The sequence below is a fragment of the Peromyscus maniculatus genome, chromosome 1 (genome assembly GCF_049852395.1).
Source record: "Peromyscus maniculatus bairdii isolate BWxNUB_F1_BW_parent chromosome 1, HU_Pman_BW_mat_3.1, whole genome shotgun sequence".
Classification (NCBI taxonomy): domain Eukaryota; kingdom Metazoa; phylum Chordata; class Mammalia; order Rodentia; family Cricetidae; genus Peromyscus; species Peromyscus maniculatus.
The window spans coordinates 13,267,236-13,285,793 of NC_134852.1; the positions used below are offsets into that span (position 1 = coordinate 13,267,236).

At 41.9% G+C, this 18,558-nt stretch overlaps 1 protein-coding gene across 1 annotated transcript; it reads left to right on the forward strand.

Annotated features, from left to right (window-relative positions):
• The first annotated feature begins 10,609 nt into the window (after nt 1-10,609).
• Nucleotides 10,610-11,527, forward strand: LOC102913652 (vomeronasal type-1 receptor 4-like). The gene has a single exon (XM_015985533.3). The coding sequence runs from the start codon at nt 10,610-10,612 to the stop codon at nt 11,525-11,527; it is 918 nt and encodes a 305-aa protein (XP_015841019.1).
• Nucleotides 11,528-18,558: the final 7,031 nt, after the last annotated feature.

Genomic DNA, 18,558 nt, shown 5'->3' on the forward strand with positions numbered 1-18,558 from the left:
TCTCTCTCTCTCTCTCTCTCTCTCTCTCTCTCTCTCTCTCTCTCTCTCTCTTCTCTCTCTCTCTGAAGGTACACATACACCATGGCCCATGTGTGGAGGTCAGAGGTAACTTTCAGGAGTCAGTTCTCTATGTCCACTATGTGGTCCCAGGGATTGAACTCAGATGATCCACAGCAAGTGCCTCAACCCACGGAGCCCTCTCAGAAATCCCCTCATCAATTTTCTAGCACTGCCCACTTGATACCAAACAGCCTCCCGTGGACTGTACCACTTCTGCATCTCTCTTCTACACTGAATTTTCTGTTCTCCTTCTTCTACAATACACTGCTTTACAAACACTGTTTCTCCATCAGTATGTGTCTGTTAATGCACCTGTGTGTATTCTATACATCTGATCCAATGACTATTATTAATATATTTTATGTGTACATATGAGTATAGTGCCCACTGTGGCCAGAGGAGGGCGACAGTTCTCTCAGAGCCAGATCCCTAACATAGGTACTGGGTGGCAAACCCAGGTCCAGTGCAAGAGCAGCCTGTGCTCTGTGGTACTCTTGTCTATTCTTCTGCTAAGAGCCATTCTGGTTGGAGTTAGATGGTTCTCATTCTGAAAACTGTGTTTGCATGATGAATAGTGATTCTGACAAGTTTGTTCAACTCTTGCCTTTTGAAGTTAGAGTACAAAGCAGCCACTTCCTTATGGCATTTTCAAACAGTCTTGGTTGACCCTCCCCGCATCCATCATCTTCCCACCTCCCTGCCCTTCATCCCTGCTTCACTTCCCCTCCCAGTGATTCCCCCTTTGCACTTTAATATCACACTGTCACACTTTTTATTATCATTTCCACCTTTTTCCTTTACTTACCCATTCCCTGCCTTTGCTGGGCTCCTTTCTAGTTTTGCTGTGGATATCACTCTATATAAATAAAACACTGATGGCCAGTGACCAGGCAGGAAGTATAGGCGGGACAAAGAGAGAGGAGAATTGGGGAAACAGGAAAAAGGAGGAGAGACACTGCAGCCAGCGCCAGGACAAGCAGCATGTAAAGACGCCAGTAAGCCACCAGCCATGTGGCAAGGTATAAATTAACCCATTTATAGAAATGGGTTAATTTAAGACATAAGAACAGTTAGCAAGAAGCCTGCCACGGCCATACAGTTTATAAGTAATATAACTGTCTGAGTGATTATTTTATACATGGATTGTGGGACTGCGGGGATTGGTGGAACCTGGAGAGAAGCTCTCCAGCAACATAGTTTTCTGGCAGTGAGGCATACTCACCACACATAAATAAATTCATGTGAAAATTAGAAGCTAGGATATGCATATGAAAGCAAGCAAGCCCCATATATCTTCCTGAGCCTTATTCTCTACTTTCCTTCATTTCCCTGGAAGTTTCATGATTTCATTTTGTCTTTTTGTGTGACTATGATTCCTCTGTGTAAATGCACCAGATTTCCATCATCCCCTTGTCAGTTGATGGACATCTAGGCCGGTTCAACTCTCTAGCTATTGTGAACAGAGTGGGGATAAGCATGGGTGTTAATGTCTCTGTAATAGGAAATAGTCCCTTGGGCCTATGCCCAAGAATGATGTAGCAGGGTCATGTGGTAGATCTATTTTCAGCCGCTTACAAAACCCCCACAGACTGATTCCTGGATGTGGTATCTAAAATGATCCCTTATTTGCTGCTAAGGGCACAGCTCCAGACTCACAAAAATGCTCAGCAGATTGCACAGTGCTAGAATCAACCTTTAGTACTGCTTCTGACCTCAGGTATGAGATCCATGGATTCTATTCAAACCTGGGAGGCAGTTGTGGAGTGGAGAGTCATGGAACTGTGACCTCACAGTGCCTTGCTGGTGCCCCCAAGGGTCCCAGTAGAACTGTGAAGGTGAGTGATGTAATACGGTTCTCTGACTTCACACTGAGTCAGTTGACAGTACTGAGGTATATCCAGAATCTAGATATGACCAAGGGGACCAGGAGCCACATCCACTATGACTGAAATTGAATTTGAAATTATAAAGAAAAAGTGAGCATTAGGATGTGATTCCTCTTTCCCTTGCTCTTCACATGCTAGAACTGCAGACACACACACACACACACACACACACACACACACACACACACACACACACACACACCCTTACCTGGTTTTATATATTTGTTATGATTGCCTAATGCATATCCTTCAGTTTACCCAGGATTACTAACTTATACAGCAGATTCTCTGTACAGTGGCAATATATAGGCCTCAGTAGTGTCAGAGAATCCGTGGGTATCTCAGAAAACACGCCTGGGATCCATGAACAGACAAGTGAACACTGAAATAACTCACAGAATCTGCTGGAGGAAACATGTGCTCCTGTGGGTCTATATTGACAGAGTAAACAGTCCCAGGCCACGTGTAGAAGAATGTAGGACCTGCATAGGATATACTAGACTCAAGCTCACACAATGATGGTTCTTATGAAAGGACTTGTCCTCACCATGGTTTTGGAGGATTGAAACAGTACTGTAGGGAAAAGAGGCTGGCTAAAGAAACCCACCCTGACCCTGGAGCCCAGAACTAGGGAAAGATGGCTCAGATCAGGGCAGAAAGAAACACAGTTTGGCTCATTCAGATCAGAGCCATCTCTGCCCCTGGCCAACTGACTTGTGAAACCAACCAATCACAGAGCAGGATAGTAGAACCCTGGGCCCCAAGTCAACCCCTGGATGACTACACCCCAAGGCTTCCTGTGTAAGACACCCTGCCTGGTCAGTTAGAAAAACGGCTATTCTCTCCACCCTGGTAGAGGCAGCTACACTCTTGGACTCCTCTTTCTCAAATAAATTTCTTTCTCAAAAGAGTTTTAGGTGTGAAGTTCTTCATTCATTGTTGTAGAGAAGATCCTTGCCGAGAAGTCCCTCAGTGGACAAAACAAGGGAGAGCTGAAAGAGCAGAGTAAGGAGGAGCTAAACCAAAGATCTTTGCTGAGACAATCCTCAGTGGGCAGAGCAAGTGAGAGAGCTGAAAAGTAACCCTTTTCTCTGGAACCAGAGGAGATTGCTACATTTCTGCAGGGGTTTCCCTTTTGCAGAATGAAGCAAAAGAAGCAACACCTTAGGCCAGAGAAGCAGAACTCTGCTAGAAAGCCTCCTGAAGTGGGAGTTGAGCAAAGCTCAGCTGTAGTGGCTCTCTAGGAGAGGAATAGGATTGCTATATCCCGTGGGAGACCATCCTCCATCACACCAGGTATTTCTTGACTTTCCCAAACAGTCAGGATACCCTTCCCAGCTGAAGCAGTTTCAGGCCTGATGTTCCTGAGAAGTCAGAAAAATTTCCCTTCCAGGGCTGAGCTGTCTCCTTGAAGTTCCAGCCATCAGACCTGTGCTAAATAGCTCCAGGTGTCCGGGACACCTTCAGGGCAGAGCTGTTGTTCTGAGCAGCTTGAGATGTCCTGGATACCTGGCCCTCCAGGGCTGAACTGTCTTCTTGCAGCTTCAGCCATCAAGAGCTGTCATAAGCAGCACAAGGTGTTGCCTGACTCCCCAGGTAGTCAGGACACTTTCCCCCAGAGTTGCAAAACTCATGTTTTGGTGCCAAAATCTAGGACCAAACACAGAGTTGTTGCAACCAATTTACTTACACTGTGCAAAGTACACCACCCCACAGGCAATACCATAAATGCATCCCTTGATCCACCCCTAAGCACACATTTCCATAAATAATATCAACATCAATTCCAAACATAGATTATCAAAAATCAAACATGCAAACATTTTCTAACTTCTGCCCAGCTGTTCCTTAGTAACCACCATCAGTTGTTTGTGGTGATTGCTATGGGAATAAAACTTGTACCTCCTTGGAAGCAACCCAAACTCTAACCATGCAGATGCTGCCACTAAAAGTGACATTTTGATGGTCTTTCTGAGGGATATCAGGGCAAGACACCTGCCTTTCTATGAACACTTGCATCCTTGTCTCACCTGTATTGAAAACTTCCTGCACAGAGCTCTGTAGATACTATCTGAAAGATGATTACTTTGTTGAATTCTATTTCAGGAAAATAGATAGACTCAGGGGTCTTCCTTGACAGGGGGTTCAGAGCTGTGTTTCTGCAGTGACTGAGTTCAGCGGAAAGCCTTCACCCCTCAGGAGACTCTCCATCTTGCTATGGCTGGGCAGGTGCAATTCTTGTCACTGTGGGCTTTTTTAAAAAATAGAATTCACACATCCCTCTACACTTGACTAACACTTTTGGATCCAACATCAAAAATTAGGATTGCTGCTTTTTAGAACTCTTTAGAGTTTGACCAGAACATATTGATGCTTGCAATTTATCTCATAGAACCTTTATTTCACTGGTTCCTACTGAGCTGAAAACTACATGTATTGGGCTGGATGTGGTGGTCTCAACCTAAATCAGTTCCAGTACTCAAGAAGCAGAGGCAAGTGGATCTCTCTGACCTGCTCTCCATCAACTGTGCGGTCTGCTTTCTTATTGATAAAGAAAGAATTAATTTGGCTCATGGTCTTAGAGGATTGGAGTGTTTGATGGCAGAGTAAAGGAGCAGCTGAGAACTCACATCTTCATCCACACCAAAATGTCAAAGTGATTCACACTTGGAATGGTAGAAATCTTTTGAAACTACCAAGTCTACCTCAAATGACACACCTCCACCAACATGTCGGGACCACCTATACATTCCCTAACAATTCCACTAACTGTGGGCCAAGTTTTCAAGTAGATGAGGCTATGGCAGACATTCTCATTCAACCCAAAATGTACATAAAACGAATTTTCTTGAATCATGAGGAAATTGGGGAATTCTCAGATGTTGAGAAGTCATAGGACCTCTTAGCTAAAAAGTCTCAGCCCTAGAGGTCAAATGAAATCTATTTAAGAGCTGAGTGCATGGATGCTCTAGTGATCCCATCAAGAGATTCGAAGGCTTTGAATAAACACTTCAAAATATCTTCTGTATTTACTTCTCCTCACTCCCTGCTTAGGATGTGTCAAGTCCTGACTTTACCTCACCTCACCTCTCTTTCCATCTCCAGTCAAGGACGTCCTTCCTCCTACACCTGTGGCACAAGCAACTACTGATGTCCTTCTGTAATTTATTCAACATGTCCATCTGGAGGGGTTCTCCAACTCTCTTACCAAATGTTCATCTTTAAGAAGACAGATACATTCTGCCCCCAATGGCATATCTCCTATGGTTCATACACCTTTGTAGAAACATGAAATATAGTCTCCAGAGAGAAAGATGAGGATGAGGGGGGTCACATGATGGTTATGCCATTTTCAGTAGAAAGACACTAAAGAAAAACCAACATTTCATGTCCTGGCTAAAAGCCAGGAATGTCTTTGGGACACCAGGAAACATTCTCCTCTCCAGATGTCATAGATGCCAAAAATGGTTGGGATTTCTAACCTAGGATTTGTTTCTAAATGACTTCATGTTTACTTCTTCAGTGGGAAAGTATTAGAGCGACATAGAAGTTAATTAAAGAAAAACTCATTGTATCTAAGACAGTGGAATGTCTGTCCTGACTGTAGATTCAACATTAGGTCACATGGATGAATCACCTTGTCAGGAGATTATGTCCCTATGAGGAAGGACCACCACTTGGAAGGTGGGCTCACCTTAAGGCATGCCAAAGAGAGGCTCAGAGAAATTATCCCTGTGCTGAAATACTCTACTTTTCCTCTTCAGATTCCCTCCCTGTAGCAAGGCTCTTGATGAACACACCATGGTGCTCTGAATTATTCTTCTGATCTCTGCTTTAAGTACATTTACCCCAATCCTTGGCATTCTTTAGCCTATCACTAAAGCCCCACACCCTCCATGGGGCTGTCTGCCACTGTGTGCGCCATCCCATGCTGGCTTGACTCAAGGTCATGGCTCTTTTTGATTCCCCTCCTTTGAGAAACTGCTGAGATTTAAAGATTGACTGTTCTGGTATGTTTGTCTTTTGAACTCTAATAAAATCATCTTTAAGCTTCCATTTGATTACTTCTTGAAGGCTATTATTAATGAAATTAAGAACCCCTGGAATGAAATCCCAATTTCCTTTTTCTACTGTGGTGCCAATAAAGAGATCACCTAGAATTCTGGTGATAATGGCATACATACAGTCTCACATCTCTCCCCACCCCAAGGGGAATAATACAGGAAGAATTGAGGATAGAAAAAATAAACAAAAATGACAGACAGTCATCACATAAATTCACAATTATCTTAGCATATTTGTCCAGGCCCTCTGGCTTTCAGAGTCTCCACTGAGAAGAAAGGGATAATTCTGATAGGTCTGCCTTTATATATTACTTGGTCTTTTTTTTTAAACCCAATCCCTAACTTGATCTTTTTACCTTGAAATTTTTAACATTCTTTCTTTGTTCTGGACACTTAGTGTTTTAATGACCAAGTACCAAGGGGACTTGTTTTTATGGTCAGGTCCATTTGGGTTTCCGTGTGCTTCCTGTACCTTGGTATGTATGTCATCTTTAGGTTTGGGACATTTTCTTCTATGATTCTATTGAAAATATTTTCTGTGCCTTTGACCTGTGTTTCTTCCCCTTCCTCTATTTTCATTATTTTTATATCTGGCCTTTTTGTAGTGTCCCAGATTTCCTGGAAACCTTCTTCTATCTAAGACAATAAAACCTATGGTCTTATACTGAAGACTAAGCAGTCATGTTATATAGGCCAATAACCTGGCCAAAGTATTATGCAACAAAAGGAAGAAACATTTCTAGAAAGATTGGCTGACCTTAAGCCTGAAAAAGAGGTTTGGAAAACATTTCACTGTGATGAAATATTGTACTTTTCCTTTCTGTATTCCTACACTCTAGCTCAGGCTCTTACAGAGCACAGCCATGCTGCTCTGAATTACCCTTCTTTCTTTCTCTGCTCTAAGCATGATTGACACAATGGTTTTTTATTTTTTATTATTTCTTCAAGCCACTCTCCCCACCATGGGGCTGTCTGCCACTGTGTGATTCATCTGTGTTCTGGCTTACCTCAAGTTCATTATCTTTTCCAACACTTGTTGGGCCACGGGTGGGAAAATACCAGACTCCTGATGACACGTTGATGGTCTTCCTGAAGGACTTCATGTCAGCATGATTTCCCAAGTAGAAATAGTACTGTACAATGAACCCCTTTGGAAATACATTCAACAAATCCCTTGATCTATGCTGGTGTGCAGCTCTCCACAGCTGATGACAACAGAAATTGAAAACTCAGATGCTCCCAAAGGAAAAACATGGAAACTTTTTCTAACTTCTGACAGCTATTCCTTAGCATGCAACAAAGTCACAAACACTATTATTAATAAGCAGAAGATAATAATTGTGATTTCCCCTGAGGACCAGTGTTTTTTTTTTCTGTCATTGGAGGTATCCCAAATTCTCCATGAAAACACTGTCACTGACATCACAGATAACAAAGTAATGCACTCTCTGAGGGCTGTGAGTCTAGATGAATAGTCCTTTTATATGCACTGGTAATCTGTGTTCATTCAGTTATCTGCACCAGCTCCACTGAGTTATTGGAGAGGTAAGCATTTCCTTGGATCTGTCTCAGGGAAGATAAGATCTTCAAATGGAGAAGAAGTCAGAGCTGTGTTTCTTCAGTAAATACTTAGGAGCTGTTTTTCATCTCTGTGAGCATCTCTAAAGTTGCTGCAGTTCACAGGTAGGGTTCTTGTAAAGGTAGATGTCTGTTTATCATTCTCTTCTCCATACTGCAAGTCTTCTGAAGTCAACATTAATGGTTAGAATAGTTGCTTTTTTGTCTCTTCTTTACCTAATGATGTCAATGATTTCTACATCCCAAGGAAATGTCTGATTCACAGCTTAGCACTTATCTGAAAATAACATTTAATGTGACATCTCTATATAGGATGGCTGATTTTTAGCTGATGGATGGAGACTTACTGTTCCTCTGGAAAACAATGTATGAAGTAAGTCACAGACTAAAAAAGGGCTTTCAAAGACATGTTTCAAGGACATGAGTTTCATAAGATTCAGTCTGTGCAAATGGTTTAACTGTGATGGAGTATCAACATATTTTGAGTGTGGCTAAGGGAAGCTGGTGTTGACTCACCAGCATCTCCAGCTTCTGATTCCTCATAAAAATAGTTAAGATACAGAAAATGATGAGTAAGTGAAATGCTTTGGTTCCTTGCAGTTTTTCCCTATATATGTGTAAATTGAATTCTTTATATTTTAGAAATCAGCGCACTGTCAGGTGTGGGGTTGGTGAAGATCTTTGTCTACTCTGTAGGCTGCTGTTTTGTCCTATTGACAGTGTCCTTTGCCTTACAGAAGCTTTTCAGTTTCATGCGGTCCCATTTATTAATTGTAGATCTTGGTGTCTGCATTATTGGTGTTATATTAAGGAAGTGATCTCCTGTGCCAATTCATTCAAGTCTTTTCCACAATTTCTTTTCTATCAGGTTCAGTGTAACTTGGTTTATGTTAAGATCTTTGATCCACTATCCCTGGTGTGTGAGCTAGCTATATGGAGCCCATTACCTATGGTAGGATGCCTTGCTCAGCCTTGATGCAGTGGGGGGACCTTGGCCCTCCTCATCTGAATATACCAGTCTTTTGGAGAAGTGGATGGGGGTGGGTTGAGGGGGTATCCCTGGAGGGAACAGGAGGAGACATAAAAGGGCGATCTGTGGTTAGTATGTAAAGTGAATAAAAAATTTCTTAAATTAAAAAAAAACAGATCTTTGACTTACCTGAACTTGACTTTTGTGTAGGGTGATAAATATGGATCTATTTTCAATCTTCTACATACTGATGTCCATTTAGATGAGCACAGTTTGTTGAAGATGCTTTCTTTTTTCCATTGTATAATTTTGGCTTCTTTGTCAAAAATCAGGTGTCCAAAGGTGCGTGGATTTACAAATGAGTCTTTGAGTCCATTGATTTAACTTTCTGTTTTTATGTCAGCATCATGTGGTTTTTTTAAAAATATATTCTTGTAGTAGAGCTTGAAATCAGGCATGATGATACCTCATGAAGTTCTTTTATGTACGCTATTGTTCTAGCTTTCCTGATTTTCCATATAAAGTCCAGTATTGTTTGTTTGAGATCTGTAAGAAATTGTGTAAGAATTTTAATGGAGATTCCACTGACTCTGTAGATAGATTTTGGTAGGATGTCCTTTTTACTATGTTAATCTTACCAATCCATGAGCATGTGAGATCTTTCTATCTTCTAATATCTTCTCCAATTTCTTACTTCAAACACTTGAAGTTCTTGTCATATATGTCTTTTACTTGCTTGGTTAGAGTTTTACCAGGTTGTTTTATTATTTGTGATACTTTGAAAGGTGTTGTTTCCTTGATTTCTTTCTTAGCATGTTTATCATTTTTATATAGGAGGGTTTCTGATTTATTGGAGTTTTTCTTGTATCCAGTCATTTCACTAAAGGTGTTTATCTGCTAAAGGAGTTCTGTGATAGAACTTTTAGTGCTGCTTCTGTATATAAGGACATATATGTGTAAATTGAATTTCATATTTGTGATCAGAAAACTAGTTACTTTTTTGAAATATTTTGTATTCTATCACTTTTTTGATCCGTATAAAATATTATGAAAATCTGATTGGTCCTTTTTTGCTACTTACTTTACGTACATGATTTTATAAATTGTAAATTTGTATTCTTGTCCTTTTTTAGACATATGGAATTTTACTTTATGTATGTAGTATTTTAAGTGCCTGTATATTATGTCTGGCACCACATTTGTGCAGTGCCACAAAAGTCATGAGAGGGCATTAAATTTGGAGAACTGATGTTACAGATGGATATGAATGACCATGTCGGTGCTGGATTTGAACATGAGTCTTGTGCAGATCCATCACTCCAACCTCCAATTTGTAATTCTTAACTTATTTAGTCCGTAGGGAAATATGAGGAAGCAGAAGCTGGAGATGTTGGAGATGCTGGTGAGTCAACACCACCTTCCCTTAGCCACACTCAAAATATGTTGATACACCATCATAGCTAAACCATTTTTACACACAGATTCTTTTCAAACTCTTGTCCTTGAAACATGTCTTTGAAAGCTCTTGTTTAGTCTGCAACTTACTTTATACATTATTTTCCAGAGGAACAGTCAGTCTCCATCTATCAGCTAAAAATCAGCCATCCTATATAGAGATGTCACATTAAATGTCATTTTTAGATAAGTGCTAAGCTGTGAAACAGACTTTTTTTGGGATGAAGAAATCATTGTGTTAAGAGGAAAGTTGCTGCATCGAAAGGATACAAAATGTGTTCCTATGTTCAATGTTCAAATATTAATATGTACTACTGTGTTATCATGGGTGTCATGTTGACCATGAAAGATACAGCTATATCACTAATACACTTGCATCATGAGGTGAGGAAAAGTACACGAAGTACAAAATAATAGTCTGAGTTGTCTATGCAGTGTTCTCCAGGACAAGCTCCTGTACTGTGATACAATAGTGTCTCCCTTCATAGAAGAAGTAAAGACTTATATCATTAATTATGCTCCGACGATTGAGAAGTGTCGTGAAGACAGTTGTGTTGTTCCTGGTCATCACCCCAGTCTGCACAGAAGACCTCTCCATGACTTCTCAGAGTAAAACTCAAAAATCCACTGAGGAATTGGCTCTCCAGATGCTCCTGCTTTTACTGGTTGGGATTGGGGCCGTGGCCAACATTCTTCTGTTTGTCCACAATTTCTCTCCCATCTTTACTGGCTCTCGACTGAGGCCAACACAGGTCATTGTCACCAACTTGGCTGTGACCAATGCCTTCCTTCTCCTTGTCACTGCATTTCCAACCAACATGATGGTTTTTGTTCCAAGGAAACCCGCAACTAACCTGAAATGCAAAATTGTGTTCTTCATTCGCCTGGTGGCTCGAAGCACAAACATGTGCTCCACCTGTGCCCTGAGCATCCATCAGTTTGTTACTCTTGTTCCTGGTCATTGGGGTAGGCTCATGCTTCGAGGAAGAACCCCTGATGCCCTGAGTTATTCTTGTTACAGTTGTTGGTTGTTCAGTATCTTAAATAATGTCTACATTCCAATGAAAGTCACTGGTCCACAGAGCCCAGGCAATGGCACTAACAATAACAGCAAGTTTCTCTGTTCCACATCTGGATTCAGTGTAGGCATCATCTTCTTGCATTTTGCCCATGATGCCACATTCATCAGCATCATGGCCTGGACCAGTGTCTCCATGGTGATTCTCCTCTATAGGCATCACCAGCGAACACAACACATCATCACTGCCAATCAGAACCACAGAGGCCATGCTGAGACCAGAGCAGCCCAAACTGTCCTGATGGTGGTGATCATATTTGTTGTCATGTACCTCCTAAATTTTATTTGTATCATCTTTCACACATTTTTAACAGACTGGGGTCTCTTGTTGAGGCGTGTAGGTGAAGCTTTGACTGCAGGCTTCCCCACTGTTTCTCCCTTCCTGTTGATCTTTAGGGATCCTAAGGATCCCTGTTCTGTGCTCTTCAACTGCTGAAAACCACAGTCAAAAGGCCAAACACAGAAAACAGCTTTACCAACAGCCATAAACCCTCTATAGTAAATAATAGTTTTAAAAATACATCTTTACAAAAGGTTCATTTTGACTCACTATAGGCACCCCAGCATTGGGAAAGTTAATCCAGGAGAACTGCAATATAATTAATGGTATATCCCTGAGCAATGGAGTGAGATACTGGACAAACTCTGGGCCCCAGTCTCATAACTCTCTAACCACCTCCCCTTAAAGAAAGTGGAATAAACAAATCAAGAAAGATAGAAGGAAAGAAAAAAAGAAAGAAAGAAAGGAAAGAAGGAAGGAAGGAAGGAAATAAGGAAGGAAGGAAGGAAATAAGGAAGGAAGGGAAGAACAAAGAGCCAGTTGTGATATAACTCACACTTATCTTATGTAGTCAATGTGTTAGCCTTGATGGATTAGAGGATTCCATGACCTCAATTAATGCATATACTTGGTAATCTTTCCTTTACCAGTGGGACTGTGCAAACATATCGAGCTTGTCCTATGAAGAGTTTATACAAATGTTATCTCATGTAAACAAAGCTAATAACTTTATGTGTTGGCGTACTATTGTCAATGGACAGATGTAAATTTTAAAGTTGAAAACCGAGATGTTTTTCTATCCTGGACAATAAGGTACCTGAACAATAAATATGTGTCCTCCTGGTCTTTTGTGTCTTTGTTTCCCATGTATTTATCTGAAATGTCACCATGTTGGATAGGGAGATCACTGTGCATTGAAAGGTTGCTTCTCACACGTCCAGGTAAACCTTCTTTAATTTTCCCTAAGGAAATGTTCCTGTGGGGATAAATATCAATGAAGACACGGAAACTTCATTTCTGAGATTTATTTATTTTATTTCCTTTTTTTATTGTTTTCCCCTTGTCCTCCCCCTCCCACCTCCCACCTACCCCTGCCTTTCTCCCAGCCCACCCCCCTTTCCCATCTCCTCCAGGGCACATTTCTGGGATTTACCACATGAATTTTTAAACTTCATCACTGAAAATCAAAATGAAGAGCCTAGTTTCCTATGAAGTCTTATAGGACTTCATCTTCCCCTGATTATTCTCTCATCCTCCTGATAGTGCATTCTATGATCTGATTTCAGCACACTTTATACTTCTTAATGTTACATTTTTGAATTCTTGGTGAGTCTTCTGGGAATTGAGGGTGACCCACAGAATAACCGTTTTCTCGTTAGACCAATTGTCATCTAGTTAGATCAATATCTTCACTGTATATGTAAGAATGATGTAATACAGCCTTGAGGCAGGAGGAGGGGCTTTGACCTGCCTCTTCCGAATGGACCTAGCTCTGCTGACTCCTCATGGCGGGCCTCACATTTTTGTAAGAGGGTATGGGGTGTGGGTGGGTGAGGGAAGGCTAGAGTGCTGGGAGGAAGGAAGGTGGGATTTGTGATTGGTATGTAAAATGATTAAAATTTATTTAGAAAAAAAGAGAAAAATAGTCAGAAAGTCAAACTTTAAATAAAATAAACTGCAACTAATTAAAAACATAAAGCATATGTGATAAATCTATTTTGCCTCCAATATACTATAGGCTGCTATAGGATTCTCTCAGCGGCAGCAACCATGAACAGACAAGGCAGAGTACATCTCCACCCTAAAATCTAAACCCTGAAGATGAACTGTATGGTGTTCATTCATAAGGATTATGTATAGGTCTCACTCTCTCTAGATCTCTGTCTCTGTCTCTCTCTCTCTCTGTGTAAATCTTCTTTTGATAAGGCATAAGAATTCTTAGTGAGTCTCATGTGATTTGTGTTCAGCCTGCCATCCTGGAATCAACTCATGTCTTCTGTCCAGCATCCACCATGAATTCCTATACCTATGTGAGAATATTTCCTGGACTATACAAGGCAGAAAATATAGCTGTCTGACATTGTTGTCATTGAGGTCTGCTGGGAACATCTAGAGCTTTGCAATTTTAGATTATGCATTCTAGGAATATTAATTTATTTCAGTATGCTATGTATACTGTTTTGGATTAAACTTTCTTCTTTATTTAACTAGCTAATTTTATCATGTTTCATCATGTGAAGGAAGGATATAAAATGAAAAGGAAACAGAACATAGGAAACAGATAATGATGGAAAGGTGTAAGAAAAGGCATATTTTAGCAAAGAAGGATTTATGTATAAAGATTAAGATGGCAGATTGTTTCCCCAGCATCAGTTAGAAAGCTAGAAATCCTTACCAAGCCTAAGCAGGGCATGAATTGAATGTGAAAGATGAGATATCGATATGTTAACTGTGATCTTGACTTTCTAAGCTTAAAATTCAACACACTGAAGTCATTGGAGTTCTCTGAAAGTAATGATCCATGCTTGGTAAGTTTTTGAAGTCCTACTTCAAAGGAACAAAAGGCCATTCAGTCAGTGTGTATTAAAAGTGTTAGCTGCTGCCCCAGCTCTATATAAATATTATGTAGGAGATAACAATACCAGACTTAGCTGGAGATATGGCTGAGCAGTTAAGAGCGTTGATTTTCTTACAGAAGACCAAGGTTCAGTTCTGAGGACCTATGTGATGGCTCACAGGCATCTGTGTATCCAGTTCCAGAGATTCAGTGTCCTGCTTTGGCCACTCAGGGTGCTGCTAGGCATGCATGTGGTGCACAGACACACACTCAAGCATACATTCATACATGTAAAATAACAAGACTGTAACAAATACCAGACTGACACAAGTGCCCTCCCGGGTTCTCAGTAAGGACACTGGCAAGTCTGTACTGCTGTGGACAAAGGGATTAAGAGGGGTGATCTTCCAACGTCAGCCAACTCCTGGAGGAACATGGAACATCTCATAAAACATCCTGTAGCCTTGTTAAGTCACCTGCCCCCTAATTCAGGGAAGCCATGGAGACCCTACTAGGAAGACACTAACCAGTGTCCAGTTTACAAAGATAATATGCAAGATAGGGGAGACTTTCCCTCCATGATCCCAAGCAAAGCCATGATCTAGCAAGGCCTTTGACAAACTATCACCTGGATGGATCAGCTTGTAGAAGAAAAGCTAAAAGAACTGGAGGTTCCTGCAAGACCAATTGATCCCTGAGGAAAATATCTTCTAGTAATCTTGATCTTCAAGAAGTCAAGGGTTAACTTCAGCCCCGGTGTAGCTGCAATACCCAAAAAGAAACTGTGACAAAAGACTCAAGTATTTTTCTTTTAAACTCAAATGATTTTCTTCTTTTGTACGACCTCTCATGATCTTGAATGGCAGAGTGTGCCAAACCATGATAATCCCTGAGACATGCTGTAGACATCCATTCTGTTTTGGGACCTTCACAAATAGACTTTGCTACTGAAATGTTACACACACACACACACACACACACACACACACACACACACACACACACACTCAAACTCCTAATCTGAGATCTGTTATCCAGTGGTCGCCAGTTTTTTCCCTGGAGCATCTAGAAGACAGTGCATGCCTGACATCCACCATCTTGTGCTGTGGGACAGTCTATATGTCAAATTGCTCTGATTGGTCAATAAATAAAACACTGATTGGCCAGTGGCCAGGCAGGAAGTAGGTGGGACAAGGAGAGAGGAGAATTCTGGGAAGCAGAGGGCTGAGGCTGAGAGACACTGCAGCTGCCGCCATGACCAGCAGCATGTGAAGATGCCGGTAAGCCACCAGCCTCGTGGCAAGGTATAGATTTATGGAAATGGATTAATTTAAGCTATAAGCACAGTTAGCAAGAAGCCTGCCACGGCCATACAGTTTGTAAGCTATATAAGTCTCTGTGTTTACTTGGTTGGGTCTGAGTGGCTGTTGGACTGGCGGGTGACAAAGATTTGTCCTGACTGTGGGCAAGGCTGGAAAACTCTAGCTACAAATGGCGCCCAACGTGTTGGCAAGAGTTTCTACCTAAAACCTGAGAAAAGATTCTAAAATGGAGCTAAAAACAGCTTCCTAATTGTCTCTCTCAAAGGAGCGGCAGCCTGCCGGTTTGAGCTACTGGCGGGTTCCTAGCGTGCAAGCTTGATCTGCAGTATGGCGGGAATGAGGCCTCTGCAAGTGGCACATTAAACTGCATGGTTGATTTAGCCTTTGCTAGTACAAAACAAAAAGAGGTTTCTGGGCTACACACTGCTTGGATAAAAGCATAGACCCAGGATGGCTCCCAGAGCTGGCGGAAAAGGTACCACTGCCATGTTGGGAAGCTGAAGTGGGCGGACCCAGCAGCCGCAGCGCCGTTTCAGGCTTACAAGGCTGCAGTTTAAGCAATAGGCTCAAGGTAATATAAAAAATAAGCCATGTAAAGATGGCTACCACACAGAGAATCTGGATTATGTTCTCTTTGATATTTGTAACTGAAAAAAAACATTTGATTGCAAAAGCTGTTGAGTTATGCCAAAATGTGTATTTTAAAGGTACCTTGACTTCAAAATTTGGCTATAAGGATATGTTGCTTTGGAAAAGAGGCTCTGCTTTTGTTTCCACAGAAAGCCAGAGGCTATGGATTTGTTCCAGATTAAGATACATCAGGTTTGACCAGCCAAGACCACCTGAAAGGTCTCCGATGACACCATGGCTCAGATGATCCAACATCCAGAATCGTTTCAAGTCACGGACTACTCCATGATCCTAAAATTTTCTTCGTGTCCCCATAAGATACAGTGCCCCCCTCCAGCAGGAAGTAGTAAGAGAAGCTACGCCCAAATTCCCAAATATACCAAGCTGACTTTGGAGATGTGTAAAAGTTAAAACCTTCCGGGCCGGGTGGTGGTGGCGCAAGCCTTTAATCCCAGCACTCGGGAGGCAGAGGCAGGCGGATCTTTGTGAGTTCGAGGCCAGCCTGGGCTACCAAGTGAGTTCCAGGAAAGGCGCAAAGCTACACAGAGAAACCCTGTCTCGAAAAAAACCAAAAAAAAAAAAAGTTAAAACCTTCCTTTTAAAAAAAAAGAAAGGGGAAGTGCTGTGGGACAGTCTATATGTCAAATTGCTCTGATTGGTCAATAAATAAAACACTGATTGGCCAGTGGCCAGGCAGGAAGTAGGTGGGACAAGGAGAGAGGAGAATTCTGGGAAGCAGAAGGCTGAGGCTGAGAGACACTGCAGCCGCCGCCATGACCAGCAGCATGTGAAGATGCCGGTAAGCCACCAGCCTCGTGGCAAGGTATAGATTTATGGAAATGGATTAATTTAAGCTATAAGCACAGTTAGCAAGAAGCCTGCCACGGCCATAAAGTTTGTAAGCAATATAAGTCTCTGTGTTTACTTGGTTGGGTCTGAGTGGTTGTTGGACTGGCGGGTGACAAAGATTTGTCCTGACTGTGGGCAAGGCAGGAAAACTCTAGCAACAATCTTGGATCTTCTGGCAATGGTTTCCTACAGCCTAATTTTTCCTCCTTTGACATCAACCACTCTCTCTGCCTGCACAGCACCTTTGTGGACTCTCACTATCTCACTTTCATGCTGTTGTGGTTTGTATAAGGTGTGCCATATCACCATATCAATCTCCACCATTTTAATACCAGCTCTCCAGGTGGTTGCGGTTTGGAAAGGATTAAGATGTGTGTCTTTCTAGTGGAAGCCCATGAACTGTGGACTGGTGGCTGTGGAGCCCCCTTGGAACTGGACTAGGCCCTCCTGATACGGAACTACGTTGTTTGGGTTGAACTGTTTGGGGGGCATCCAGGCAGGGGGATTGGGTTCTGTCCCTGGTCTATGGGCAGGCTTCTGGAACCTGGTGCCTGTGGTGTGACACCTTGCACAGCCTTGGTGCAGTGGGAAGGGGCTTGGACCTGCCTAGGCTCAGTGTGCTGAGCTTTGCTGACTCCCCATGGGAGACCTCGATTTGGGGGATGTGGGGATGTGGGGATGCGGGGTGGCTTGGGAAAGAGGGCTGGGGGTGGGAGGTGGGAGAAGTGGGGATCTGTGGATAGCATGTGGAGTGAGTAGAAAATTTCTTAATAAAGAAAATGAAAAAAAGAACCATAAAAAAAGATGTGTGTCCTTTTTGGTGGAGGTTTATCAAGGGTGCCAAGGTTAAAGTATAAAGTTTCTGCTGTGGACAACTGATTGATAAATAAAATGCTGTTTGACCAGGAGCCAGGCAGGAAGTATAGGCAGGACAAAGAGCAGGAGAAGTCTGGGAAGTGGAAGGCTGAGGTGATCCCAGTCTGCTGTCCAGGGAGCAGCATGTAAGGCAGCAGGTAAAGCCACGAAACATGTGGTGACATATAGATTAACAGAAGTGGTCTAAGTTTAAATGTAAAAGCTAGAAAGTGGTAGGTCTGAGGTAATGGCTGAGCAGTTTAATTAATATGAGCTTCAGAGTGATTATTTTATAAGGGGTTGTGGGGTCTGTGGGGCTGGGTAGGACTGGAGAAAACTCCAGTTACAAGTTTCTTTAAACTTTGAATGCCTCTCACCATCCCAAGTTCACTTTCTTCCCACTTCTTGAGTATCAAGATGTGAACTCTCAGCTTTCCCGGCCGTCATTCCTCTGTTCTACCATCATGGTCTCAAACACTCCGAAATCATTAGCTCAGTTAGCCACATCCTTTAATTGAGATCTTTGGTCATGGTGTCTTGTCACAGCACTGAGACCCTTAAACACAGGTTTTTGAAATTTTATATGACATGGATTTTTGTATGTGTACATGTACACATGTGCCATGTTATAGGTGTGAATTTCAGAGGACAATTTGAGTGGTCAATTTCTTCTTGTACAATGTAAATCTAAGAATATACCTTAGGCTGTAAGTTTTCAGACCACCTTTTAAAGAAATTTCCCCTATGTATTTCCACTGATGTGAATTGTGATAGCTGAGGAAATTCCACTTGGCTAGGGAATGCACAGTCTTTGACCTCACGGTAAAGGTCGCAGATTGGTTGGTACTAAGAACAGTAATTCACATAGCCTCTGATCTTGGTAAAATAGACAGTAAACACTGGAGTGGAAGTTCATGTGTCTGTCATATGACAACCCATGGATACCCTGACAGATTGCGGCAGGACTTGGAGGG